The sequence below is a fragment of the Rhinopithecus bieti genome, unplaced genomic scaffold (genome assembly GCF_001698545.2).
Source record: "Rhinopithecus bieti isolate Rb0 unplaced genomic scaffold, ASM169854v2 scaffold_414, whole genome shotgun sequence".
Lineage (NCBI taxonomy): Eukaryota > Metazoa > Chordata > Mammalia > Primates > Cercopithecidae > Rhinopithecus > Rhinopithecus bieti.
The window spans coordinates 23542-50440 of NW_016802965.1; the positions used below are offsets into that span (position 1 = coordinate 23542).

General features: G+C 44.3%; 1 protein-coding gene across 1 annotated transcript in view; it reads right to left on the bottom strand.

The window, feature by feature from the left end:
- Positions 1 to 403: 403 nt before the first annotated feature.
- The window catches only part of SLC16A2 (solute carrier family 16 member 2), a 110888-nt gene continuing 84392 nt past the window's right edge, over positions 404 to 26899 (bottom strand). The window contains exons 2-6 of the mRNA XM_017867124.1: positions 13158 to 13302; positions 9491 to 9941; positions 8407 to 8550; positions 4861 to 5089; positions 404 to 2966 (exon numbers count right to left, since the gene is read on the bottom strand). Of these exons, the coding sequence (XP_017722613.1) occupies positions 2746 to 2966; positions 4861 to 5089; positions 8407 to 8550; positions 9491 to 9941; positions 13158 to 13302 (1190 nt within the window). The 3' untranslated portion in view covers positions 404 to 2745. The remainder of the gene's footprint in view (positions 2967 to 4860; positions 5090 to 8406; positions 8551 to 9490; positions 9942 to 13157; positions 13303 to 26899) is intronic.

Sequence of the window (26899 nt, forward strand, 5' to 3'; positions counted from 1 at the left end):
TGGTCTCGATCTCCTGACCTCGTGATCCACCCGTCTCGGCCTCCCAAAGTGCTGGGATTACAGGCTTGAGCCACCGCGCCCAGCCTAATGCCAGTTTTCAATATGGCACATTTGTAGCAAGGCTGTGGCCTTGGTGGGGCCTCCAGTCCATCTCAGCAAGTAAGCACATTTTCATTTTGTGAAGTAACCGCTTTTCCACTTCAGAGCTTAAAAATCCAATCTCAAATAGTCGACCAACTCCAAACCCCTATATGGCTCTTTTTCTAATTTCTGCTCTCACAGAGAGCATAGAACCTGGCAGAAATTTGATTTGAAATGAGACTTCAACTCTGAAGTCAAACTTCCTGCTATTAATCAGGTTAAGACTATTTCTCCCTTGTAGGCAACATACATACCCAAACCGAATTTTTAGATCTGTTTATTTTGTTCCAAACTCCTTGAGGATTTAAATGTCCCATGTCTTGAGCTCTGAAATTTTATTCGTTCTAGATTTAACTGTGGTGCATAAGAGGCTGCATCCTACTCTAAATATTAATACCGTGCTGCTTTTGCCAATCAACATTCTCTCCAAAAGCACACAAGCTCACATGTGCACATCCACATGTGTGGAAGAAGTAAATTGATACCCCACCATGTTATGTGACATCTGAATGGGCAAATTTGGGACCTATGAATGTCTTTCCTTCATCTGGAGAGAAGAGGACGACTGCCTGATTCTTAAGAGCTATCTGCACCTTGAGCAACAAAAGAGGTCCTGCAGAATCACCCTCTGGTGACTCAGTGAGAGTGAGGCGGGCAGGAATGGAAGCAGGGGCATTGTTGCTCCAGAATTTTCAGAGGTCTCTCCTGGGAGTTACAGGGCTCCTAGGGCCCAGATTATCCTGTTCCACTACTGTTAGAACTGACAGGATAGGAACTAGGCCCTTTCTAGGGCCCCTTCCTACCCACAGAGCTAAGAACCAGTGGGTTTTCCTTTGGGGAGTTGATAAGAGCTGGACTGGGACCAGCGGAGGGGGCTCAGGACTTTGGCCTTGAATGAAATCATCGGAGGCCAACCATGCCCCAGCTGCCTGTTTGTAACGGAAAATCATGAGTGGGAACTATTGTCTTCTTTGGAGCCCCTCAGGGCAACCTCATCCTCCTGGCCCTGGGATGACCCTGGCTTAGGGTGGCAAGTTACTGTTGGCTCCAAGTGACAGCCAGGAATGCTTGGCAAAAATGATGACAGGGTGGGTGACAGGAACACAATAGACAAAGGCTCAGAGAGGGGAAAAAGAGACACAGGCAGAGTGAGGAGAGGCTGAGCTCCTAATGAGGTGAGCTGTGCTAACTGAACACAGCCTGGCAGTGCCCTCTGCCCCTAGCCAGGGGCACTGGGAATGTTTTTCAGTAAGATTGTTGCCAGAGCCTGGGCATAAGGAAGCATCAGTCACCTACTTCAGAGGGATCAAAGTGGTTCAGAGTCTACCTTTCATGGCACCTTTAATGCCCTCTAAGCAAAGTGGCATAGGATGCCCAGCATGGGAGACACATTGAGTAGTAAAGGCTAGGATGGCTTCCCCTTCCCAAAAGAAATTGTCCAACCCTATGTGCAACTGCTGCCTGTACCTTTTTGGGATCCAGGCTGGGAATTGGGTTTTTTTCTTAAACAGTCCCTTTTCTGGCCTGGCCCAGGTGGAAATATAGACCTGTCATGAAAACTGAGAGATGGGGCTGGTCCACTGCCCCTCCTCCCACCATGGCAGCTCGTGTCATCAGTCCTCCTCCGCCTGCTGAGATGAAAGGAGTTTCTTCACATTTTGCCATGTGTATACAAGAATGGGGAGCTGGGAGGGCATCGAGATTAATGCCTTGGTCTGTAAAATTTGTAAAAATCAGTGACTGGAACATGGAACACTGTGGTGTTTAAGGTTTCTTCCCTATATGTCATTCTACTCTTCCAGTGTAGGATTATATAGCTTGAGCCAAAAAGTGAGATGTGGCTCAGCCTGAGATGAGTGGGACTGATGCTAGTGTTAGGAGTGGACTGGGCCAAGGTAAGGTTGATTGGCCCAAGTTCCGGGTCTCTCCTTTCTCCAAGCACCCATGTGTCTATGACAGTCATACAAAGAAATAGAGGGGAAAGAGTATGGAGAGAAGTCAGTAGAGGAAAAAAAAGAAGGAAGGGAAGGGGGAGCAGACTGTTAACCAACCAAACGATAAGGGCACTGCCTGTACCCAGTTCTTGGGAAGCTACAGCCATCAGCAACTCTAAGGCTAACCAAGGCTACTTGTCTCATTTTTACCTCCCTGCCCCTCCACCCAGTGCCTCCCAAATATGGATGGCAATGACCTCCTCAGCAAACAGAGACTTGGGCCTACCCTATTAAGCTCCTGGGGACATGGTAGCACCTTTGGCAGTTGATTATAGTGGGTGACTAACAAGCTGGGGCCAGGAGGTCCCATCCTCCTCCTCCCCCAGGGCTTAGAAAGTATATGGAGAGATTCCAAAGGCCAGGGGGTGATCCCAAGCTTTCCCAGATCCTGGGAGGAGAAAAGACCTGGCAAATTTAAAGGTATTCTGGGGAGAATTTAGTTAATGAGTTTGGAACACCTGGAGCTTTGGCTCCAAGGAGATTGTCAGGTGGCTGAAATGCTGTGTGTGCAGGTCTGGGAACAAGTGTGCTGGTGGCAAAAATGTAAATGCTGAGCAGGGTGGGATGAAGGGGAAGAGCTGGGAAAGGGCACACAACGGCAAGAAAGGCATTAGATTGGTTCCTCAGGATTGGGGGAGCCTGGCAGTAGCTCCCCATTGGGGTCTGGATCAGGGGCCAACATCTTATCCTTGCTGGAATCTCTCTGCTCTTTCTTGAACATCCTTTGATGCATCAGAGGGACGAAGAAGAGGATTACAGCCCCGATGATGGGGGGCACACCGGCAAAGTAGAAGGCCACATGGTAGTCCCCAAAACAGTTTCGGAGCAGGCCTGAAACAGTCAAGAGAGACAAGTCAAGCTCAGCTTTGCCCTACTGTCCAAAGGTGCTCTCAGCCCCTTCTAGGGGCCATCACAGTGCCTATCCAGAAAATCTTGGCCTGTATTGCCTTGACTCAGGAGCTCCCTCAACTTCAAGGGCAGGTGACTCCTCCCAAAGGCACTGGGGCTGCAGGCCCTTGAGTGAATGCTCATTATGAAAGAAGCTAATGAAGCTTCTCTTAAAGTTTCTCCATTTATGACTTTCATCAATCTAAGTTCTAGTCACACCTAGTTACAGAGTTAGGAGGAAACCTAGTTTAAGAGAACTCCACAGAAGATGGCCAAGTATTATCTTGGTCCACAGTATTTCCCCTCCCCATACCCCCGCCCCCCCAACAAATGGTTCCTGTGGTACATTTCGGATGAGTTCTTATTTTCCTTTTCTCTGAAGTGACCCTTCTCTGAAGTTCCATTTGTCCTAGCAAGAGGCTATACGTGTTCCTTTCAGTTACATATATGGTTGTCCCCTCTGGTTTTCTCCAAGCTGCCAAACCAAGGATATGTTTGACATGAGATGCAAGACCTTCCCAACTCACTTCCAGAAGCTAATGTGTGGTACCTCATAGTACCTCAGAGCCCAGAAACAGCATTCAGGAAAGGCAAAAAGGCCCTTGGCCTTTTGCTTACTCAGGAGTTAAGCAAATTGGAAAGAAATGTGGATTCTGGGGCACTGTTTGGATCAGGGGATGAGTAGAGGCCCCCTTCCCCCAACGGGTAGTGTGGCTGTTACCCGGGAGCCTGAGTGAAAGCTTTTGCCACTGTCACACAGTGCCCTCATATCACCTTGCACATAATTTGTGTTCGAAGAGTATTTGTTGAATTAACCCACTTCACTAGCCTAGGAGAAGCTAATGCATGAATCAATGTTTGCAATAAATGCTATAGAAAAGAAATAGAGTTGCCAGGCACAGTGGCTCACACCTGTAATCCCAGCACTTTGGGAGGCCAAGGCGGGTGGATCATGAGGTCAGGAGATCGAGACCATCCTGGCTAACACAGTGAAACCCCGTCTCTACTAAAAATACAAAAAATTAGCTGGGCGTGGTGGCACGCACCTGTACTCCCAGCTACTCGGGAGACTGAGGCAGGAGAATCGCTTGAACCTGGGAGGCGGAAGTTGCAATGAGCCGAGATAGCTGAGATCGCACCACTGCATTCCAGCCTGGTGACAAAGCAAGACCCTGTCTCAAAAAAAAAAAAAAAAAAAAAAAAAAAAAAAAGGAAAAGAAATGGAGTTCTCTTGTCATTGGTTTTCTGTTCCCTGTTCCCTGGGATACCAACAGTGCCCTTCTGGGAAAATGAAGGGAGAAACCAGGAGTGCTGAAAGATGGCAACTCAACACTTCCTGCTGAAGGTGAGCCTCACTGGCTTAATTCTGGTGTGTTACTTTAATCAAATATCTTCTATAGGCTCAGTTCAGAAGCCGGCAGAGGAGGAGGAGGATGTCCCTAGGTTTTGATAAAACCAGAGATTGCTTTCTCTTCTCTTCCTACCCAACCTTGCAAATAATCACATGCCTGTGGAGAGAGTGAGAGGATACTAGATCAGTGGAATCGTCGGAAGGCCAAACTCATTTTTCTCTCCAGCCCCCTGGAAGGATCCATGCTGTCTGAAATAAAACCCTATTGAAACAGATATACCACCATGGAAAATCCATCCCTCAGAATGGATCCGTGCATGTGTTTAATTTCTTCCACCAGTAGTGATAAGGGGTTTCATGCACTCTCACAAAGCTGTTTAAATAGAGGATAGGAGGAAAAGGGGCCTGAAGAGGTGCTCAGGAGAGCCAGTATCCAGGGAAAACAGGACTCCCTAATTCATGCCCTCCCTGGAATATCAGTCTCACCTGCAATGGGGGGCCCAGCAATCATTGGCAGGGCCATCATGCCCAGGAGGTAGCCAATGGCCTGTGAGGCCTGCATTGGGCCCACCAGCTCAAATGCAATGGGGGCCATTATGGTGATGAAGAAGCCATCGCAAAGGCCCAGGAAAAGACAGACGACGATAAGGCCCCCGAAGTCCCGGCACAGGGGAATCATCATGGACATCAGGCCCAGGAGCAGGAAGGAAAGGACCTGGAGAAACAAGGGCCTGAGGTCACATGCTGGCCAGCCAAGAACACATAGCATCACATCTCCTTTCTCAAGTCTTCATTTCTTCCATCTATACAATGGGGTGATGGGAGGGGGAGGGTGTCAACAGAGAGAGCAGTTGGACTGAATAGTTAGGCCCTTTCTAAGTCTTGCACTGAGGGATTCAAAGTCCAAGAAAGGCCCTACTTAACTGTGATTCTGTCGGGATTAAAAAAAAAAAAAGTTGGGGGATACTTGGCCCCTGGCCTCAAGAAGTTTGTCTTTGCACTAGACCCTAAGATAAAAGGAATTGTTGTTTCTGCTTTCTGAGCCTGTATTTGGCTTACCCAGGGATCAGGGTCTGGGATCAGGCCATACTGGTGTTCTCAGATCCAAGTAAAGTATGGAAAGAGGGAAGGGAGGGCATGAGGATGGCTTGCATGATGATCAGATGGGGTTGTAAGTGGAAGGCACAACTTCTTGAAATGGGGAATAAGCCAGTGCCCATTTTTGTGGGGGCTGATTTTATAAAATAGCTTGGCATAAAGGAAACCATTGGGACATTCACCCAGGTTCCTATGCTTTAGGACATGGACTGCACTGCCTATCTCAGACATCTCAGACACATGGCTCTGGGGCCCTCTGAGAAGGACACCCTGAGAAGGCAAAAAAAGGAACCTTTTAGGGGAACCAAGCCACTGGGAAGGTGTGTGTCTAGGGAGAATGAAGCCAGCCCAGGAACACTGACTAGCCACTGGGCTTTCTTTGGGCTAAGCAAAATGACTCCAAAATGAAAAAACTGCCTTTCCAGAGGTGTTTTTTTTTTTCCTTCTCCACAGAGAAAAGGGCCACTGCAAACATAGCTGGTCTTCATTTGCAACCTGTGTTGGCCAGCTAGACTGAAGACCTGGGCTGCAGGCAGAGAAAAGAACCCTGCCCCCATCCTGCTGCTGCCAACCCCCTGCAGCCAGTAGAGCCAGGTCAGAACCAGGTCATCCCAGGGTCAGGGCTAAGATCTGATCTCTTTATCAAGGCCTTAATAGGCCCAAGGATTTTCTAATAGTTCACACCAGCAAGCCAACTTAGCCAAGAACACACTGAAGGAGTGGGGGACATGGTTATTTGGTGCCCTAAAGATTTTCTATGTTGTTGCTGGCAGTGGGTTTGTTAGGTTGATCAGTTGGTTTTTGGAGAGGATAATGCCATCTGAGGACATCTTTTTGTTGGGAGACTTTGAACTTTGATCAGGCAGTTTTGAGGTAGCTAGGCAGAAGCTAGGAATAAGAACCCCAGTACCTGAGCTTATCCTTTAAGAGATTCACACACAACTATAAGATAAAACCAGACACACCTATTAATAAAGCCCATTATGGAAATTGAAAGTTAATACCATTATATAACACAAAGAACCCTATTAACTGATTTTAATCAGGTCTAAGTATTACCTATTGTATCTAGCTGTCTGTTAAACATCCTCCATGAGGCTTTGCCAAGGTTCAGAAATTTGAAATCCCTCTTGGACGTGAGAAACAGGCCTCAAGATTCAGAAATTTAAAATCCCTCTTGGACGTGAGAAACAGGCCTCAAGAATTGGCACAAAGTGAGGCTGTCTTGCAGCCTGTCACTATTTCCTTTCCAGCAGACTGTCCAGGGGCTTGATGCCAGAGACATGTGCCTGTCTTTACCAACAGTAGGAGCCACAGAATCTACTAGATAGCTCTTCAGAACCTGAAGGTGTGTATACTCCTTTCCTCCCCCAGGCCTGTACTCCTGCATTACATGCAGGGAGAGAGGCAGGCAAATTCCTGTGATGGAGTATCTTAACAAACTCAAGAGAAAGAAGTTCATCCATTGTCTTGTGCTCTTGGCCCAAGACACTGAATTTGTAAAATGAGGAAGTTGAACTACTAGTTGATGAAGATACGTTTCAGCTATAATGTTCTAAGATTATTTTATATTATTGTAAGTGGTAAAACTCAGTGAAGTAAGAGTAAGGAAAAGGGGCAGGAGCAGTGGGTGGGTGGTCAGCAGAGGCACTGGGTCCTAAGCCTATCTTGGCCTCTAACTGACTAATGCCTCCCTGTCCCTTGGAACTCCAACTGTGTAACAGAAAGCAAAAGCTGCTGAGGCTCTACTTCTCTCCTAGGGACTGTGATAAGAATCACATGAGTTATATGACTAGGCAGGGGCTGCTGTCCCTTCTCAAGATAAAGCCCTGGCCCAATGCCAGATTACCCTGATTTTCAGAACTCTTTGGCATCTTGGAGCTGCTAATACTGGCAGGGAAGACTCACAGGGGTGTCATGTGGGTGAGGCTGGGAAAGCCACACATACTACTATGCAAATAGCTACCCAGATAAGCACTTGCTGAAATTTGCACAGAAATTCAAAATTTCAATTGGTTTATCTCAATCACAAGATTATCTCTTGGTTTGACTTAGTCAAGTCACTTATCATCTCTGAGACTTGGCTCTGCCATCACTTAGGGCAAGGTAGAATATGAGAAGTGTGTTGCATAGGAGTTCAGCTCTGCTACTACTGTCTGCGTGAGCCTTTCCCTCTATTTCTCCACCACTGTAATGAGGTTGGATTGGATGGACCTTAAAAGCAACCCTGCCTCTGACAAAGCAGATGCACCAACTCTTGCAATCTAATAGCAAAAAAGTTAAGGAAAAGTTAATCATATTTTCATCCAAGATATTTGAGGGTACTTAGGAGAGCACTTGGGGCTATCAGAGACAGAGAAATCACCACTGTGAGTGTAGCCAAGACCCCTTTCAAGTGCTTTTAGGGCTTTCCCAGGAGATAAATGAGTCAGAACTCAATCACCTTCCTGATAGATTATTTGTGACTACTTGATTTTGGAGGCTATCTTTGCCCCTTCACAGGGTTCTGCACTTGGGTACGTCTTCATAAACCCACCTGCAGGATCGTAAGTCAGGTAAGAAAGGCAATACTGCTGCCAGGTAGACAAAGACTAACAACCTGAACAGTGGCCTGTATTCAGACCAGACCAGAGCCTAGTTCACACAGAAAATAGCCTTGGAGCATGGAGAGCCATTATTAATAAAATCTTCCTTTACATGTGTTCTAATAGGTTCCATATACACTGCTCTCACAGAATCCTCACTCAATCTTGGTAAAAGAGGCAGAACGAGGATGATTTTCTTTGTTTAAAAGCAGGTGAAATGGAGGCTCAGAGAATTTGATTGACTTTCCCATGCTACACAACAAGCTACTATTCTATACCAAAGGCTGTGGATAACCTTGCATTTGTGGCAGGCTGTTTCTCCCCACAGTGGACAGGTGGTCACACTCACCTGCAAGTAGATCTTCTTAAGTCCAGGGATGGAGTCACTGATGTGGCCTGACACAAGACGCCCAAGGCCTGAGGTAGCCCCAATACACACCAAGAGCACCCAGGTCTCCTTGATTTCTGAGAACTCCTCTTCCACATACTTCATCTGAAAAGCATAGCACAAGGACCCCCAGAAACAGGAGGAGAAAGAGGAGCTGACTGGTAACTGTAGGCATATCCAGAATCCTCTACTGGTTACTTTCCTGGAGCAGGACAGAAACCCCCTCTCCTGTAGCCCTACCTCCATGACAAGCTCTCTGGCTGCTTATCCCTTGGTTCTCTGGATTCTGGACTTCTGAGCAACAGCTGAGGAGGGTGGGTACCTCCACGCCCCTTCTAAGTCCCAGCAGGACAGAAAATAGCCTAAATGATTGAGAAAATCCAAGGGTTTCTCTACTATCTCCCCATTCCCTTACCCCAAACTGACAGCCTAAGGCAACATCAAATCACCAGGGGAGAAGAATCCACCAACTTCCAGGCAACTCTTCCAAAGTGTGTTTTAGGAAACATGAAGCCTGTGGAGGATAATAGCTGGACTACAACCAACAGTTCTGTAGCTGCATAAGTTTGGTGGATGGTTAGTTAAACAAAGCTGAATGGGTTTCTTTCCTACAATTTTTTTTTTTAGTCCCTTTAAGGGATTACTACACTTGATGAAGTTAGAGAGATCCAGTATATGTTACTTCCTAAACAAAATCATTTGACCACAAAGACCAGCATTCCACAGAATCCTGTCTTGGATCACCCAGGTCGGTCTCCTGCATCCTGGCAATGCGTATCTCCTCAAAATCTATCTAAATTTTTACTGTGGGAGAAGCCATGGTCCATGGGCTTCCCCTGTGGAATTGCCCCATTTTCCACTAAGGTCTTCCCTCAACCTCTCTCTTTTTCCCTCTCTGGATCTCTCCAACCAATATTTTGTTTCTTTTCCCAAAGGTCCCAGCTCTGCCCTTTCAATATCTCCCACCCCCACCCTCTGGAATCTAGGCAGGTTGAGGGTAGCTTCTTGGGGCCAGGTGGGGTGGGCCCACCCTGGTATTCCTCACCAGGTGTACATAGGGAACAAAGTAGCCAAGGGCAGCAGCAGCAATCCCGAAGGCCCAGATGCGGTAAGTGCGTTGGCGGAACACTCGCATGTTGAAGTACTTCCTGAGTTGAGCCAGAAAGCGCTGGTGCAGGGTGCGGACACCTCTCTTGCTTGGGGTGTCCTGGGAGCTGGGCAGGAGGGGCCGGTAGGTGAGTGAAAGCAGCATAAGAACAAACATGAAGGTACTCAGCACCTGGAAGGTTTGGGCCAGCTTGATCTTATCCCCCAGCATTCTGATGAGGAAGGGGAAGGACATGGAGAAAATGCTACTCCCAGCAGACACCACACCATTGGCCAGACCCAGGCGGCGTTGAAAGTAGTGGCCCAGGATGACGAGGGATGGCTGAAAGGCGAAGGAACAGCCACAACCAAAGAGAATCCCGTAGGTGAAGTAGCGCAGGCTTAGGGAGCTGTGGGAGAAACACCAAGAGCTGTCCTCAGCAGCCTGACCAGCAATCTATCTGCCCTCCCCTGTCAGCTTCCTGAGACTTCCATTCCTCCACCCTTAACCCACAGCCCCACTTGCCACTGACCCTCAGAGCTGACAAAGAAGAGGGCCTTCTGATCCCTGTGTTGCAGATGGGGAAGCAGAGGCTCAGAGAGGTAAAATAATTGGCCCAAGGTAACATAACTGGGAATCAGCAAAACTGGGACTTGAATCCAGGTCTGTGTGACTCTAGCATGACTCACAGCACCCCATCAAAGAGGACTGTTCAAAGGAAAGCCAGAACTAGCCCATGTAAAAGCTTGATGAGGGGCTACAAGGAGTCATTGTCTTAGAGAGAATAGTCTCACTTTACTATTGGTGGTGGCCAAAGCTTTATCCCAGGTAGCAACAAAGGTCTGCAAGAAGTCAAAATCCCAGAAGATTGAAACCTTCCATGGGACTCTTCAGTGTCTTTCTCCATGCTAAGGCCATTAATATTTCAGAGAATGGCTGATGATCTTCTGAGACATACGCTCCCCTCAACCCTGCCGAAGGTCCGCATATCCCAAGACCCTTTACGCTAGGCCCTGGATGATCTCCGTGGGGATCATTAGGTAGGAGTCTCTTTAACTTTTAGAGTCCTGCCTTTGTTTCTGGATATGGTATAGATTTGTTCCCTAGAGTAGCCTGGCTCCTTGACAGCAAGTGGAGCCTCAAAGAATGTGTGGGCCTGGCCAAGTAAGACAGGTCCTGGCTTAAAACTCATAGGCCCTGCTGTGGCCATAAGCCTCTGAAACATAAAGTAAAGGGTCAGAAAGGGAAAGGCAATAGGAAGGTCAGCTTGGCCAGCCATATGCCCCCAGATAATATTGGCACAACTTAGTAAAGAATTTTGTTTTCTTTTTGATGCCTCAATATATTTTGCAATAGTTCTTATCTGGCCACTAAATTACCTAATACTCTTCTTGGTCAGGCAGTTCTTCTCTGGAGATAGACCCAGTCCTCATACTAAAGGACTGGGCCTAAGCTACAGAGAAGATGTGGTGCTAGCACTCATGATTCTAAGATAGCTATCATTATTGCTTTCCATCTGCTGGTATTCACTGGACATGAGCAAGGATTTGGTTTTGAAAGGGTTGTCTTTGCTTGGAACACACAGCTAAGCCAAATGCTCCTCTTCTGTCAGGTTCCTTTGGGCCTGTGCCCATTAGATTGTAAGTACCCTATGGGATTGGCCTGGCTTGGGGGCCTTATCCAAGGGGCCTTGTGTTAGACCTTCAGGGAAGGGGCCAGTGGGGGCAAAACATAGGATTTGGTTTAGGGTGCTGTGTGGTGGATCTACTTCTAGCTGGGCCCCAGGACTGCAGACCCATTGTTTGGGTTTTCCAAAGCCCCACCAGCCCTGTCTGCATCCTGCCCCATTCCATGTCATTCAGAGGAACTCAGGGCCCTAAGTGAGACAACAGGAAGGATGATTTGGAGCTCTAACCATTAGCAGAACCATTTTTCCACTGGATGTGAAGCCATCCAGAAAGTTTCTTGGCTCTGAAGATCTTCTTACAGAAAGAACAAAGCGGGTAGAGAAGAAGGTTAGGGGCTGGAGAACAGAACGCCTACTCCAATGTGCCTAGAGAAGCGTGCCAGAAGAAAACACCACATCTGAGCTCCTTCCCCTCCCGTAATTGAGCCCATGTGGATTGGAAGGGAAATGGGATCCATATGTTGCTAATTTGTTTACACTTTGCTCTGCTTGGTCTTAAAAAACAGACCTTTGCTGTGTAGTGCTGAGACTAGAGCTGCTTCTGAAGCCTAGCTCCTCCCCACAGCTTGCTGGGGGTGAATGAGGCTGACCACCGGAGGGGTTCTGAAAAGGTCTGGAGCTGCTGCCCTGGGAGTGCTGAGTAGTTTCCAGGCAGGACATGGATTTTCCCTTTTCTGTCCCAGTTGGATGGGACGAAGCCAAGAAATGACTGCAGACCAAATCCAAACTCTGCTGGAGGGCAGGCTGGGCAGCTGGAAATGCTCAAGTCATAAAGAAAGTTGGCTTACCTCACAGGGCCCAGTTAAGGCAAAAGACAATTATCATTCTCTACTGTGAGTGGAACCTTAGGCCTAGAGAGCCATGGTGCTTTTCTGGGTAACTCAGCTCAGAAAGCAAGTCTCTGACAAGTTAGCTCTGACCTCATCCTAGACATGTCACCATGGCCATTTCTCATTTCCATGTTTCCAGGCTGGCATTCCCCTACGTTGGCCCAAGCAGATTGGAAGTAGGAGGTGCCATAACTTCCAGAGTGTCTTTGGCAGAAAGTCAACAGAGTTCTTTAGGAATTCCATATTCCTCAGGCTATGGTATAGGGTATTTATTTTCCCTTACCCTACACACATTCTTCTTCAGGCTGGCAGAAAAGAAAGCAGAAAATGAACCTAGAGCCTGCTTCTCGCCTGACACTGCCAAGTTCTGCCAGTGGAACCAGTGGGACTAGGGTTTCTGTTTAGCCCAGGCCTAGCTGGGTAGCTGGGTTCTGGGTTTGTATCTCAGTGAGGGATATTGCTAATCATCCTTCTGATGCCCATGATGTGAATCATTTTCTGTCCCAAATCATCCATATGTCAGCAGTCTGAGCTATCTGGAAAAGAGTCAGAAATGCTAAACATCCTTGGGCTCAGTTGAACTCTTTTTCAGAATAAGATTCCTTTGGGAATCCTGTGCTAGGTGTTCACATGGGTTCACTTGAGAAGCTCAGTCTTGGGATGGAAAGTGAGGTCGTGAGATGTGTGGCACACTGAAGAGGAATCGAATAGCAGAGTTGAAAGAGACGTAAAAAGACCATATGGTCAAATCCCCTCATGTTACAGATGTAGAAATTGAGGCACAGAGAGAGCAATGGTACTCATCAATTGTTCTATTGCCATTCAGTGGCCAAAACTGGACTTGGGCCCAGCTCTATGAACTATCAGGCTTAGAGTACTCCTACCACTTTGGAACTCTTGGGTCCTCTCTGGGGATACTTCCTACCAATGTGTCCTGGGGAACCTACCTAAATGAGTTCACTGGATTCTGAATCCAGGGTGCAGGATCTTTCAGGGCCCTACATGGCCATGGCCATGGGATTCTGCAGTGAGAAAAGTAACCCTAGCTAAAGCCCAGAAAAAACCAACCCTCAGCCTTGGGGAAATAACCACCAACTCCTAGCCTTACCTGGTGAAGGAGCTGGTATGGAGGCCAATGAAAGCAACAGCAGCTCCCGCGGTTGCTGTGATTCGGCAGCCCAAACGGTCAGTGAATATACTCACAATGGGAGAACAGAAGAAGATCATACCCATCGCGAGGGCTCCTACCCATGCTGCAGAGAAAACAAGCACAAAGACACTTTAGCTTAGTGTAGTGCCTAGTGGTACTGCTGGTATCTCAGCTCTTCTCTGGCCTTTCACGGGGGCATTGCATTGGTCTGCATTGCCAGCTTGCTAGTCCCCAGTGATCAGAGAGTTTTGCAAGAAGAGACTAGATACGAAACAGGGGATTCTATCACTGGGGTAAGATTTGGACTAGTCGATATTTCAGGCCTTTCCGGGGATGCTAAGCCAGATCTATAGCCTTAGGTTCTAAGCCACTTGGCTTCAGGGGCAAAAAACACTGGGGTTAAGCTTTCAGGAGCTAAGGTCAGGCTTGTCTGCCGCATTAGAACAACCCTGTGAAGATGATAAGACTAAGGAGCAGAGAAGGCCACAGACAAAAGCTTCCTAGAATTGTACTAGGATACACGACAGGTTCATGGGCCACCTAAAGATTTCTAAGGCCACTGTGCAAGAGAGTCATGTAACCCTTATGCTGAATTCCGTCATCAGAGCCCATGTTTGGCAAATTCCTGACTTCAAACTCAAGAAGATGTTATCCTGTTTCTAAAGGCTCTTAAGTGTCTATAACAATCCTCACTAAGGAGAAAGGAACTTGCCCTTTTACTTAGATTCTTCCAGTCCGTTTCCCTTTGCTCAGCTCTCAGAAGGAAAGTTCAAGCCTTTTTTTTTTTTTTTTTTTTTTTTTTTTTTTTTTTTTTGTCTGAAGGACTGTTATCAAGGTGTCAACTTGAGCCTCATCTTTTTCCACCAAATAATCTTAGTTCCCTTAACTTTTCCTCTTTTAATTTCTAACTCTGAAATTAATTTCAGAACTCTCCTTTGAACACTTCCAACTCTTCATCATCATCCTCAAAGAGCATTCATTGAGTGACACATGAGCTAGGCACTGGGCCAACTTCTGGCTGTCTCCAATTGTGGAGCCCCAGTGGGCCAAAGGAAGTCAGTCTGGGGCTAGTCAACTGGCTGTGTCTCTTACCTCAGTGCCAAATAGGTTTCTCAGCTTCCCATTGGGAATCTTTACTTTGTTAGAGCCCTACCCTGAGCCCTCTCTGCCTGGCTTCAAAAGTACTAGCCTGGGACAGCAGGAGATCTTAACTTTTTATCACAGGTTCACCTCTTACCTTGCCATTTCATCTCCTATCAGCTGTGAGATCTTGAGAAGTCACACAGCATTTCTCTAATCCTCAGTTTTCTCATCTGAAATGGAGATTAAAATTTCTGCTTGCACCTACCTCAAACATTTCTTTTTCTTTTTTTCTTTTTTTGAGACGTTGTCTCACTTTGTTGCCCAGGCTGGAGTGCAGTGGCCCAATCTCTGCTCACTGCAAGCTCCGCCTCCCGGGTTCATGCCGTTCTCCTGCCTCAGCTTCCTGAGTAGCTGGGGCTACAGGCGCCCGCCACCACGCCCGGCTAATTTTTTTTTGTATTTTTAGTAGAGACGGGGTTTCACCGTGTTGACCAGGATGGTCTCAATATTCTGACCTCGTGATCTGCTGAAGATCAGGGCCGGGTGCGGTGGCTCACGCCTGTAATCCCAGCACTTTGGGAGGCCAGGGTGGGCGGATCATGAGGTCAGGAGATCAAGACCATCCTGGCTAACAGAGTGAAACCCCATCTCTACTCAAAATACAAAAAATTAGCTGGGTGTGGTGGCGGGTGCCTGTAGTTCCAGCTACTCAGGAGGCTGAAGCAGGAGAATTGCCTGAACCCAGGAAGCGGAGCTTGCAGTGAGCTGAGATCGCGCCACTGCGCTCCAGCCTGGGTGACAGAGTGAGGCTCCGTCTCAAGAAAAAAAAAAATCAAATATAATTATAAGTATAAGAGAACTTTGTAAATATCAATAATCACATTATGTTTAAAAATCAATGCAAAATGGATCATAGACTTAATGTAAAACTTAAAACTATAAAACTTCTAGAAGAACATATAGGAGAAAAATCTTCCTGGCCTTTGGTTAGGCAAAGATTTTGCAGATATTCACAAAAGGTATGATCAATAAAAGAAAATATTTGATATATTAGACTTGATCAAAATTGAAAACTTCTGCTTTTCAAAATAGTTATGAAAATGAAAAGGCAAGCCACAGATGGAAAATTTTGCAGCACACAAAATCTGACAATAGGCTGGTATTCACCATACAAGAGTGAGTTGAGTCTCACAACTCAATAATAAAGCAAACAATCTAACTTAAAATATGGGCAAAAGAACAGAGATTACACAATTACACATGTGCACATACATTTATGATATGAATAGTAATTAAGCATATAAAAAGATGCTCAACATCACTAATCAGTTGAGAAACACATATTAAAACCACAATGAGACAGCCCTTACCAAGAAAGGGTTTTTTCTTTTCTTTTCTTTTCTTTTTTTTTGAGACAGAGTAAAACTCTGTCTCCCAGGCTGAAGTGCAGAGGCGCAATCTTGGTTCACTGCCACCTCTGCCTCCCAGGTTCAAGCAATTCTCGTGCCTCAGCCTCCCAGGTAGCTGGAATTACAGGCTCATGCCACCATGCCTAACTAATTTTTTGTATTTTTAGTAGAGACGGGGTTTCACCATGATGGCCAGGCTGGTCTCAAACTCCTGGCCTCAAGTGATCCACCTGCCTCAGTCTCCAAAAGTGCTGGGATTATAGGCGTAAGCCATGGTGCCCAGCAAAGAAAGGCTTTTAAAAAATGATAATACCTAATACTGGGGAGGATATGGAGGAACTGGAAATGTAATACACTGCTGGTGGCGATGCAAAACAGTACTCACTTTGGAAAACAGTTTGGCAGCTTCCTGTGAAGTTAGGCATACATTTACCATGATCCTGAAAACCCATTGCCAGATATTAGCTCAAGATGAATGAAAACTTACGTTCACACAAAAACCTGTACCTAGATGGTTACACTAGCTTGTTTTCATAATTGCCCAAATCTGGAAACAACCCAAATGTACTTCAACTGGTGAATGGATAAACAAATGAATACACATTAATACAATGGAATACAACACAGCAATAGACAGGAATGAACTACTAAAACTTGGACAATCTCAAAGGCGTTATGCTAAGTAAACGAAGCTAGACTCAAATTATTCCTTCCACTTACAGGAAATTCTGGAAAAGACAAAACTATGGGGACAGAAAAACAAATCAGTAGGTGCCAGGAGGAGGGATGAGGGAGACAATTAACTACAGAGGGGCATGAAGAAACTTTTTGGGGGTAATGAAAATGTTATCAAGTTTCATCTTGAGTCTCTCTTTTCTAAGCTTTATATGTTATATATCTTGATTATGGTGATGGTATTCTTTTGTCAAAATTCACAGAACTGAGCATGTACAAAGGGTGAATATTACCATATGTAAGTATAGCTCAATAAATCTGATGTTATTTTTAAAGGCAGGGAGAAGGTAGGAAAGCAGAAAGTGCCAGTGCAAGATCTCATTTATGATATATGTATCTTTATTCTGGCCAGAGTAAAAAAGTAGCTCAGTTGTATTGTCAGAGAGAAAAAAATAATTAAATTTAGCAAATCATTTTACTGACATTTTATAACTAGAACTCACCATTACTTGGCCCTTCTGAATGTCTATGATATAATGAAAACTGATGATTATTCTTATAAGGAATTTTTTGTACAGTCAAAGAAAGTTTAAATTATGTTTGATATAGCTTTTAAAAATTAATCTATTTGGTTTAAAAAAACATTTTAAGTTGTGAAATAATTATAGATTCACAGGAAATAGCCAAGATAGTCCAGAGAGGTGCCTTGAACTCTTCACCAAGTTTCCCCTTATTGTAACTATAGTATGATATCAAAACCAGAAAATTGGGAGTGGCACAATATGTGCATATAGTTCTGTATCATTTAATCATGGGTAGATTCCTGAAACCACCATTGTAATCAAGATACAGAACTATTCCATCACCACAAAGATCTCCTTTGTGTTACAGTCACACTCAGCCCACTTCCCCACCACCCATAACTCCTAGCAATCATGAATTTGAAGAAAGTTATATAAATGGAATCATACAATGTGTAGCCTTTTGAAATTGACTTTCTTTTTTTTACCCAGCATAATTCCCTGGAAATACATATTTGAAGTGAGTTTCTTATAGACAACATATAGCTGGGTCATGATTTTTTTTTCTATCCACTCTGCCAATCTCTGTCTTTGAACTGATACATATAGATCATTTACATTTGATGTACTCATTGATATATTAGGGCAATTTTATTTTGTTTCCTGTTTGTTTTCTGTTTTACTTTCTCTGTTTTCTTTTATCCTGCCTGCCTGTGGGTTACTTTAAAAGTTTTAGAATTCCACTTTCTTTATTGTGCTTTTAAGTGTATACCTTTTTTAGTGGCCACTGAAAAATGTACTCAAAGAAATCACATTATATGTGTATAATGGTATCACATCATATGTATACAACGTTATTGGTGTCGACATTTTACTACTTTGAGAGGAGTGTAGAAACCTAACCTCCCTTATGTCTCCTCACCCTCCCCCATTTATAATAAAATTGTCTTAAATATTTCCTCTACATCTATTAATAACCACATTAGGCATTATTATAATTTTTCTTCAACTGTTAAACCTAATTTAGAAAACACAAAAGGGGCCAGGCACAATGGCTCATGCCTGTAATCTCAGCACTTTGGGAGGCCAAGGTGGGCAGATCACTTGAGTCTAGGAGTTTGAGACCAGCGTGGGTAACATGGCAAAACTCCATCTCTACAAAAAATTAGCTGGGCATGTGGTGCACACCTGTAGTCCCAGCTACTCAGGAGGCTGAGGTGGGAGGATCACCTGAGCCCAGGAAGTTGAGGCTGCTGCAGTGGGCCATGATTGTGCCACTGCACTCCAGCCTGGGTGACAGAAAGAAAAAGAAAACAATGCAAAAGGAGAAGAAATCTATTTTATTATAATAAATCAATTATAATATCTGTTATATTTACCTATAATTTTACTTTTTCCACTGTTCTTTCTTTCTGATGTTCCAAGATTCCTTCTTCTATTGTTTCTTTTCTGGTTAAATAATTTCCTTTACTATTCTTTTAGGGTAGGTCTGTTGTGACAAATTCTCTTAGTTTTCCTTCATTTGAGAATGTATTGATTTCCTCATTCATTCCTGAAGGACATTTTCACTGCATATACAATTCTGAGCTAAGAGAGTTTTTATTTCAGCACTTTGCCTTCCATGGTTTCTGATGAGAAATCTTCTATCATTTTAATTGTTTTTCCCCTAGAGTTAAGGTGTCATTTCTCTCTTACTGTTTTCAAGATGTGTGTGTGTGTGTGCATGCACGTGCATGTGTGTGTGTTTAGTTTTTGAAAGTTTGACTATGATGTGTCATAGAGTTCTTTGAGTTTATTCTCTTTGGGATTTGCTCAGTTTCTTAAATCTACAGTCTTATGTTTTTAACAGATTTGGGAAGTTTTCAGCAATTATTTCTTCAAGTACCTTTTCAGTCCTGCCTTCTTCCTCTTCTGGGACTCCTCTGACGACAGAAATGCTAAATATTTTGTTATAACCTCACAGACATCTGAGTCTCTTTCCATTTGTTTCAATCTATTTTCTCTCTGTGGTTCAGATTGGATAATTATTTATTGTTCTGCCTTCAAGTTCACTGATTCCTTCTTCTGTCTTCTCTCGTCTGCTGTGGGGCCTATCCAGTGGGCTTATTTTATTTTGGTTTTATATTTTCAGCTCCAAAATTTTCCATTTATTTCATTTTATAACTTCTATTTATCTGCTGAGACTTAATATTTTTTTCATTTGTTCCAAGTATGCTTGTAATGATTTGTTAAAAACATTTTTTGATGGCTGCTTTAAAATCCTTGCCAAATAATTCAATTTCTGTGTCATCTTCATGTTAGTGTCAGTTGATAGTCTTTTCTTGTTGAAGTCAAGATTTCCCTGGTCCTTGGTGTGATTCATGATTTTCTATTGTATTCTGGGAATTTTAGATATGAGACTCTGGATCTTATTTAAATCTTGTGTTTTAGCAGGCCTCTTCTGATACTGTGCCATTGAGGGACCACTTCATTACTACCAGATGGGGTTGGAAGTCCAGGTTCCATGCTTAGCTTCTATTGACACTCTGAGAAGGAAGGGTACCTTGTTATTGCTGAGCAGGGGTGGGTATTCAAGATCCCTACTAGGCTTCTTTTGATATCTTCTTGGTTGGGAGGAGTAGGGGTTCCTTGTTACTGTTTCCCATGTGGTCTTACCTCAGTGAGTGATGGTGAAAGTCCCAGTTTCCTACTTGGCTTTCACTGACACCACCTTGGCACCTTGCCAGGAGTGGGAGAGGTGGTTGGAGGTTATACTTTGCAAGGGTGAAAGTCCAGGCTCCCTATGTGGTCTCTACTGACACCATGGGGGGAGGGGCAGGCCTTGTTACTGCTGAGAGGGGAAGAAATTCCTGGCTCCCTACTAAGTTTTCTCTGACACCACCTCAGCATGGGACGGGGGAAGGTTGGAGCACCTTGTTACAGCTGGGTGAGCATAGAAGTCTTGGCTCCCCAGTAGGCCTTTGTTGGCAAAGGTCAAGTGGGGTGCATTTTTTCCCATGGTGTTTGGCTGGAGTAGAGGGGTTATTGTTTAAAGGTTTTTTGTTTTGCTAGGCTGCCCCTTTTCCTGTCTTTTGGCTAGACAAATCAAACTTTTTTTTTTCTTTTGTCTGTTTCCATTGGCATTTCTTGGTTGCTGCCTTCTTCAGCTCCAGGTCTAAGATATGTGAAGTAAAAAGAAAACTCAGGTTTTCTGTTACATTTTTTTCTTAGATCCCAAGTTTCCTAGCCCATCTGCCTTCTTCTCTCCACTTTTCATCCACTTTTCAATTCTTTGTTAGCATTTGTTTTAGATATAAAGTCAGCATGTTTTAGCTGAGCTTCCATTGGAATTATAGAGAAGTGGCCTTAATATGAAGTCTTTTGAAGTGTGATGCTGTTAAGAGCAGTTCGCAAGCTGCAGGGAGTTTTATATCTAGACTTTTTTTTTGTCATCATAGAGAGAGTGTTTTTTGTATATTTTAAGATTGTATGTTTGAGAAGTAGTATCATGACGGGGTTTCAACCATGTTATGGAGGAATGGTCTCGAATCATTGACTTCTCGGAGAGTTTTATCTCAACAGTTATTTAAGCATTATCTCATATCTCTGGCCCAGATACATGTGCTACTCTCATAGGGGCATTCAATAAACGATGTTTTAAATGGAGTGACATAATGGTATTTGACTTCAGGATCTCACCGAGACAGTAGGGAAACACACATTTTTTTTAAAAGGGAGGGTATAAAATTTATGAACGCTCATAGCTTCAAGGCAGATGAAATTTTCTGTTTAAAGATTTTCAGAGAAGTCAGAAACTGCCAAGTGAGAGAAAATTTTCTATAAAAGGGAGAGAAAGGTCAATATATAACTAGATTGTGACTGAAGAAGAATAGGGCATTATACTACACCAGAAGTGACTTAAGGGACTGTTAGTGGGATAGGTTGTGCAAAATTTTAGTAAGAGAAAAATAGTCAAGCAATGACCCATATTAAAAAAGAATATACTAATAGTCATGAAAACAATTATGATGACAATTATAACCAATATTGATCAATGAGATCGGGTGTTATTGGTTATCCTTTGCGGCTTGTCTTATACTCCAGTTTCCCCATTTTGGAAAATGCAAGGAGTAAGTAGAGGTTTTCTAGAATTCTAACAATTCTTGGACTCAAAGCTAGGAGTTTCTTTTGTTTCCCATAATTACCCCTGCTCTTATATGGGGAAGACAAAGAGATTTCAGTGAAGCAGCTAGATATGTGGGAGAATTGGGTGGATTTCAACAGGCAATGTACAGACTTATCTTTCTAAACAGACTTGGAAAAATCAGAGGTGGAACCCTATAACATTCCATCAGGCAGAAAGCATTATTTTTAACCCACAGTGCATAAGTGCTGAGCAAGTATCTGATTCCTGACTAATAAATTTTGTGTTCAACAGATCCTTGGATTTTGAGGATGAACTATTATAATTCATATAATTCAATGGTATAATTATTATACCATTCACACTTTTCCTCAGTGGTTCCCAGAGTTATTTTCAACCTTAACCTTCCCCTCTCAGCGGTAACAAGGCTTACCCCTCTCCTATGGTATCATGGAGTGAGACTTGGCCCCAAAAGGCCTGTATCTAAGTGAACATATGTCTGTATTCAGCAGGCACCCCTACTTTCCTCCTCAAAGCACCCATATCTAACTAGATTTCTGTTGGACCTGGGCAGCACAAGGCCAGAACTCTGCTTTTCCAGCACTATCCTGGATCTGTTGGCCCTTGAACTTCCTCATCCTCAAAGTCTTTTTACTCAAATACTCAGTGCCTTGGCTCCTTACCCAGACACTCAGGCTAATGTCTTTGTAGTACAGGAGACTGCTCACAAAATAATTCAGGTGTGAGACCAGATTCCTCACTCCTTGGCTGCTGAAAGCCAAGCTCTCTGAGCTATCCTCCTCTTAGTTGAAAGAGAGAGATGGGGTACTCCAAGAGCCAAACTCTCCAAATACATTACAAGCTTTCATACATTCCTGTCATTGTGGGGAACTAACAAAAGCTCAAATGAGGGAATGATGGTGCAAAGTCAAATAAGGGTCAAAGCTAGGTCAAAGGTAGATAGGAAGAGAGATAAGGTGAGTGACACAGGGGCAGAGATGGCTCTATTCAAGAGCCTCTACTTCCTGACAAGATGCACAGTACAGTGAAAGAATAGCAAATAGGATTAAGAGGCCAGGTTCTAAGGCTAAGCTATCCAACTGCTATACCCAGTGCTGAGTGGAGAGAATGGCACCATGAATTGGATTCTGTGTTGCCAGAAATATTCATCTGCTTCTGCCCCATCATCATACCTCTTCAGAGTTCCCAGAACATGGTGATGTGTCTACATCTAGTTTGGAGAAATGGGATAGTTGGAATGGTGTTGGTATGGCATGGGGACAGTGTGCAGTAGGTAGCAGGCAGCTCAGGACTGTGATGACTTATGCTGCCACATCCAGCCAGGTGGTGAGCACACATTAGTCTGATGATTGAAAGAATTGGTGAAACATATTTAAAAGGAGGATGTAGGTGAAGGCACTTCAGGGATCAGCTGGGGAGCTCTAGAGGGAAGAAATGCAGCACTCTGTTCTTCTTTGGGGACTGAGATAACAGGAGCCCTTATCTCTGTGGCTCACCAGAAGAGTGACCTCCAGCTGAGCTTCATTTATTAATTATTTCCCTGGCCTTGGGCAGGGCCCAGAGTTAAGTGCTACATAACTGTCTGTCCAGTGAATAGATGAAACACTCTTGCTCAGGGAAGCTTCTTCCAAACCTTTTTCCATTTTCTGACAAACACTGTGTTGAAAAGCTCTTTCTTCCAGCACTCAGACACTCTAAGCCCATTTACTTTGGTAACTACATGGCTCTAAAGAGGGTGGGGAGAGATTAGGAGTACAGGAAAGGTTGCAAACACATTTCCACCCAGGTCCTCAGCTCTGAAATCAACACTAAGAACCTGCCAGGATTTGGGGCTAGTGCTAGGGGTTGTAGTGACTACAGAGTAATGTAATCCAAAGATCTGGCCAGTCCAAGCAGAAGGCTAACACACATGTAAAGGAAGCCTGTTTGGTGATCCCAAATGCCAGCCCGTGGACCATGCTTGACTAGCTGCATCTGCACCATGTGGGTAATATGAGGGCACTGCCAAGTTTCAGAGGCAATGGATTGGATCAACTATTATTGTCAATTGTCAGGGTCCATTGTGGGGAATGAGAAGAGCAGTAGAAGGAGGTTAGAGGGACCATCTGGCTGGAGTTCTCATTCACAAAAGATCTCTAGTATAGACTTTATTCTGTAATTATCTTGTGAATGCCATCTATTGCATTGTATTTGCATGATATGTGTTACAATGTTTAGTTGTTAAAATTAAGTATTTCAAAAGTATCACAATTTTTGAGACTGTATTTTGGCATTTTTTCATTTACAAATATCCAGAGAACCTCACAAAATAAACGTGTTGTGAGCCTTCCACCAACTCCTGAGTGTAGAGATCTTTGAATGACAAGGTCAAGAAATGCACTTGGACCTTTAGGTACTGGAGAACCCACACAAGTCCTAGTGGAATGTTAAAATCTATGACTGTGGTTATTATATCACAAGGGTATGGAGGCAGGACTGGAAGCTGTCACTGACGAGGCTGGTGTCTGAATTTTTTAGGGAGGGTAGGAAGGAGCCTGGGTCTGGGGACCTACTGAATGGTAGCAGAGGTAAGACTGAATCACATATGCAAGAGTTTGCAATAACAACACAGTGCATGTCTAGACTAACCTCCTCATTTTACATGTGGAGAAACTGAGGCCCAGGAAGATTAAATGATATCACCCAAAGTCACAAATCTGTTAGTACCAGAACCTAAAGTAACACACTGTATTTTTCTACTACACAAAGATTTAAGCTATCAAAAGAGACAAGAGTCTGTCTGCAGAGGGGAGAGGTGATATCTGAGAAGGACTACAAGGTTTTTTTTTTATGCTCAGGTTAATATATTCTTTATTATTATTACTATACTTTAAGTTCCAGGGTACATGTGCACAATGTGCAGGTTTGTTAATATGTACACATGTGCCATGTTGGTGTACTGCACCCATTAATTCGTCATTTACATTAGGTATATCTCCTAATGCTTAAGCCTACACCTACATCCCAGATAGTGCTTGAACACAGGACCTCAAAAATGTTTTCTGTACCCTCCCGTCCCTGTGGAGGGTAGACAGGATTTGGGGGAACACTTTGAAGAGAGTCGCTGAGGCCGTACCCTTAGGCCTGAGGCATGGAATACCCCAGAAGCACTTTCCATGCAGTGGGCCAGGGGTTGGTCTGGGCTCTGGCTAATGGTGTCCACGTGGTAACTTTTGCTGGAGCAGAGGTGGGGCCCATCAGAAACAGCAGTGGCAGCACTGGGTTCTTGTTTCATGCCCTACCTGCTCCAGGGTTATAGTTACACCTTCTACAACCTCCCCATGAAACTGGCTAGTGCTTTTGTCATCAGTTGCCTCTGAAAAGTCTTTTCATCACCAGGCCTGGGGATTGTAAGCCTTCTGCCCTCCTCCCACCTTAGGCTCTTTGTTCTCTGTACTGTCTGCCAATCCCAGGTAAATATCATGTCCACTGGGGCACAAGTAGAGGCCAAACTGTTCTGGGCATACTACAGGTCTCTCTAGGGAGAGTTTGGTGGACACTAAAGAATAATATGGCAACTGAGTGCCCAGTTCTAGAACCACAAAACCTGAATCAGAAGCCTGGCTCACCATTTACCATTTATATTACCATTTATATTTCTTCAGGCAGGTAACTAAAATGTTTCAAATGTAATTTCCTACTCTGTAAAATGGGAGAAATTGGGCCAGGCGCGGTGGCTCATGCCTGTAATCCCAGCACTTTGGGAGGCCGAGGCGGGCGGATCACGAGGTCAGGAGATCGAGACCATCCTGGCTAACACGGTGAAACCCCGTCTCTACTAAAAATACAAAAAATTAGCGGGGCGTGGTGGTGCGCGCCTGTAGTCCCAGCTACTCGGAGGCGGAGGCAGGAGAATTGCGTGAACCCGGGAGGCGGAGCTTGCAGTGAGCCGAGATCGTGCCACTGCATTCCAGCCTGGGCGACAAAGCGAGACTCCATCTCAAAAAAACAAAAAAACAAAAAAACAAAAAAATTAGCCGAGCGTGGTGGTGGGTGCCTGTAGCCCAGCTACTCAGGAGGCTGAGGCAGGAGAATGGCCTGAACCCGGGAGGCAGAGCTTGCAGTGAGCCGAGATTGCATCACTGCACTCCCACCTGGGCGACAGAGCAAGACTCCATCTCAAAAAAAAAAAAAAAAAAAAGAGAGAGAGAAATTGTCACATTGTAGGGTTATCATAAAGACTATATGAAACAATGTAGGTTGGTGCAAAAGTAATTGCAGTTTTGCCATTACTCACAATGGCGAAAACTGCAATTACTTTTGCAGCAACCTAATATATGAAGAAAAATTAATGGCATATAAATAGGGGGGAAACATATTTTATTATATGTACCATGCTAATTTTGAGAAGGACTTTTAATTTTAATAATTAGAATGGGACAATATTTATAAACTGGAACATCCAGTCATTCTATTTATAAAGGAAACCTATTATTAAGAGAACCTTACTTTGAGTTCTGCAATTGATTCTGTAGAACTTTGTGCAAATGACCTTTGTTCTCTAGAACTCATTTTGTCCAATTGTGAAACAAAGTAAACAGGGTGCAAGGGGGGAGCTCAGAATTACATTGAGGTTGATAATTGCCTCTGAGAGATTCATAAAAACTTGTACCTTCTGGAAAACTAAACATCGTATGTTCTCACTGATATGTGCGAGCTAAGCGATAAGGACACAAAGGCATAAGAATGACACAATAGACTTTGGGGACTTCGGGGGAAGGGGGGGAGTGAGGAATAAAAGACTATATATGTGGTGCAGTGTATACTGCTTGGGTGATGGGTGGACCAAAATCTCACAAATCACCACTAAAGAAATTACTCAGGTAACCAAATACCACCTGTACCCCAATAACTTATGGAAAAATTTTTTAAAAATGTACATTCTATTCCAGATAATAGCCCTGCAATAAGCACTGTTTTAAATTACTAGCAACTGAGTAATACAGGAGTTTTCAGCTTTCTGGTTCCTGGAAGAGGGTCAAGTGCCCTGTGTTCCCTGGACCTCAATTATCAGCTCTGAGAAATAAGGGACAGGATGTCACCATACCCGTGTTTCCTCCCTCATCCAATATCTGATGGGGGTGGGGCAGACCTTACGCCAGTTTTAGCCAGTTTATAGAGAATGTGCACAAACTGTCTTGTGTCCCATAATTTAAATTTTGACATAAAAAGCCAAATTCTACCTCATTTTAATGCCAAAACCTCACCCCACATTGAACATGGGATGTATGTTACATACATGTTTAGCCAATGTGCATGCGCTTGGCTCCCCTCATAAATATGTATAGCTTTCCCCTCAAACCTACTGAATATGTAAAATACCAGTCCTGTGAGGCATAGACCCAATCTGTCCTTCCCTTCTTTGAAGAGAGAGTGCTTTTGAGCTCTCTCTTTGCTGGAGACTTTCTCTTCCCAGCTTGCAGACCAATATTGCTAATAAAGTTCTCCTTTCCACTATTTAGCCATCCTGGTGGTTTTTTGGATAATACCAGCAAAAAATATTTTATTCAAAAACTATTACAAGAGATGATGGGGCGTGGCGGCTCACACCTGTAATCCCAGCACTTTGGGAGGCCAAGGTGGGCAGATCACTTGAGGCCCAGAGGTTGAGACTAGCCCGGCCAACATGGCAAAACCCCATCTCTACTAAAAGTACAAAACTTAGCCAGATGTGGTGGCACATGCTTGCAATCCCAGCTACTTGGGTGGCTGAGGCACAATCATTGCTTTAACCTGGGAAGTGGAGGTTGCAGTGAGCTGAGACTGGGCCAGTGAATTCCAGCCTGGGTGACAGAGTGAAACGGTTTCTGGAAAAAAAAAAAAAAAAAA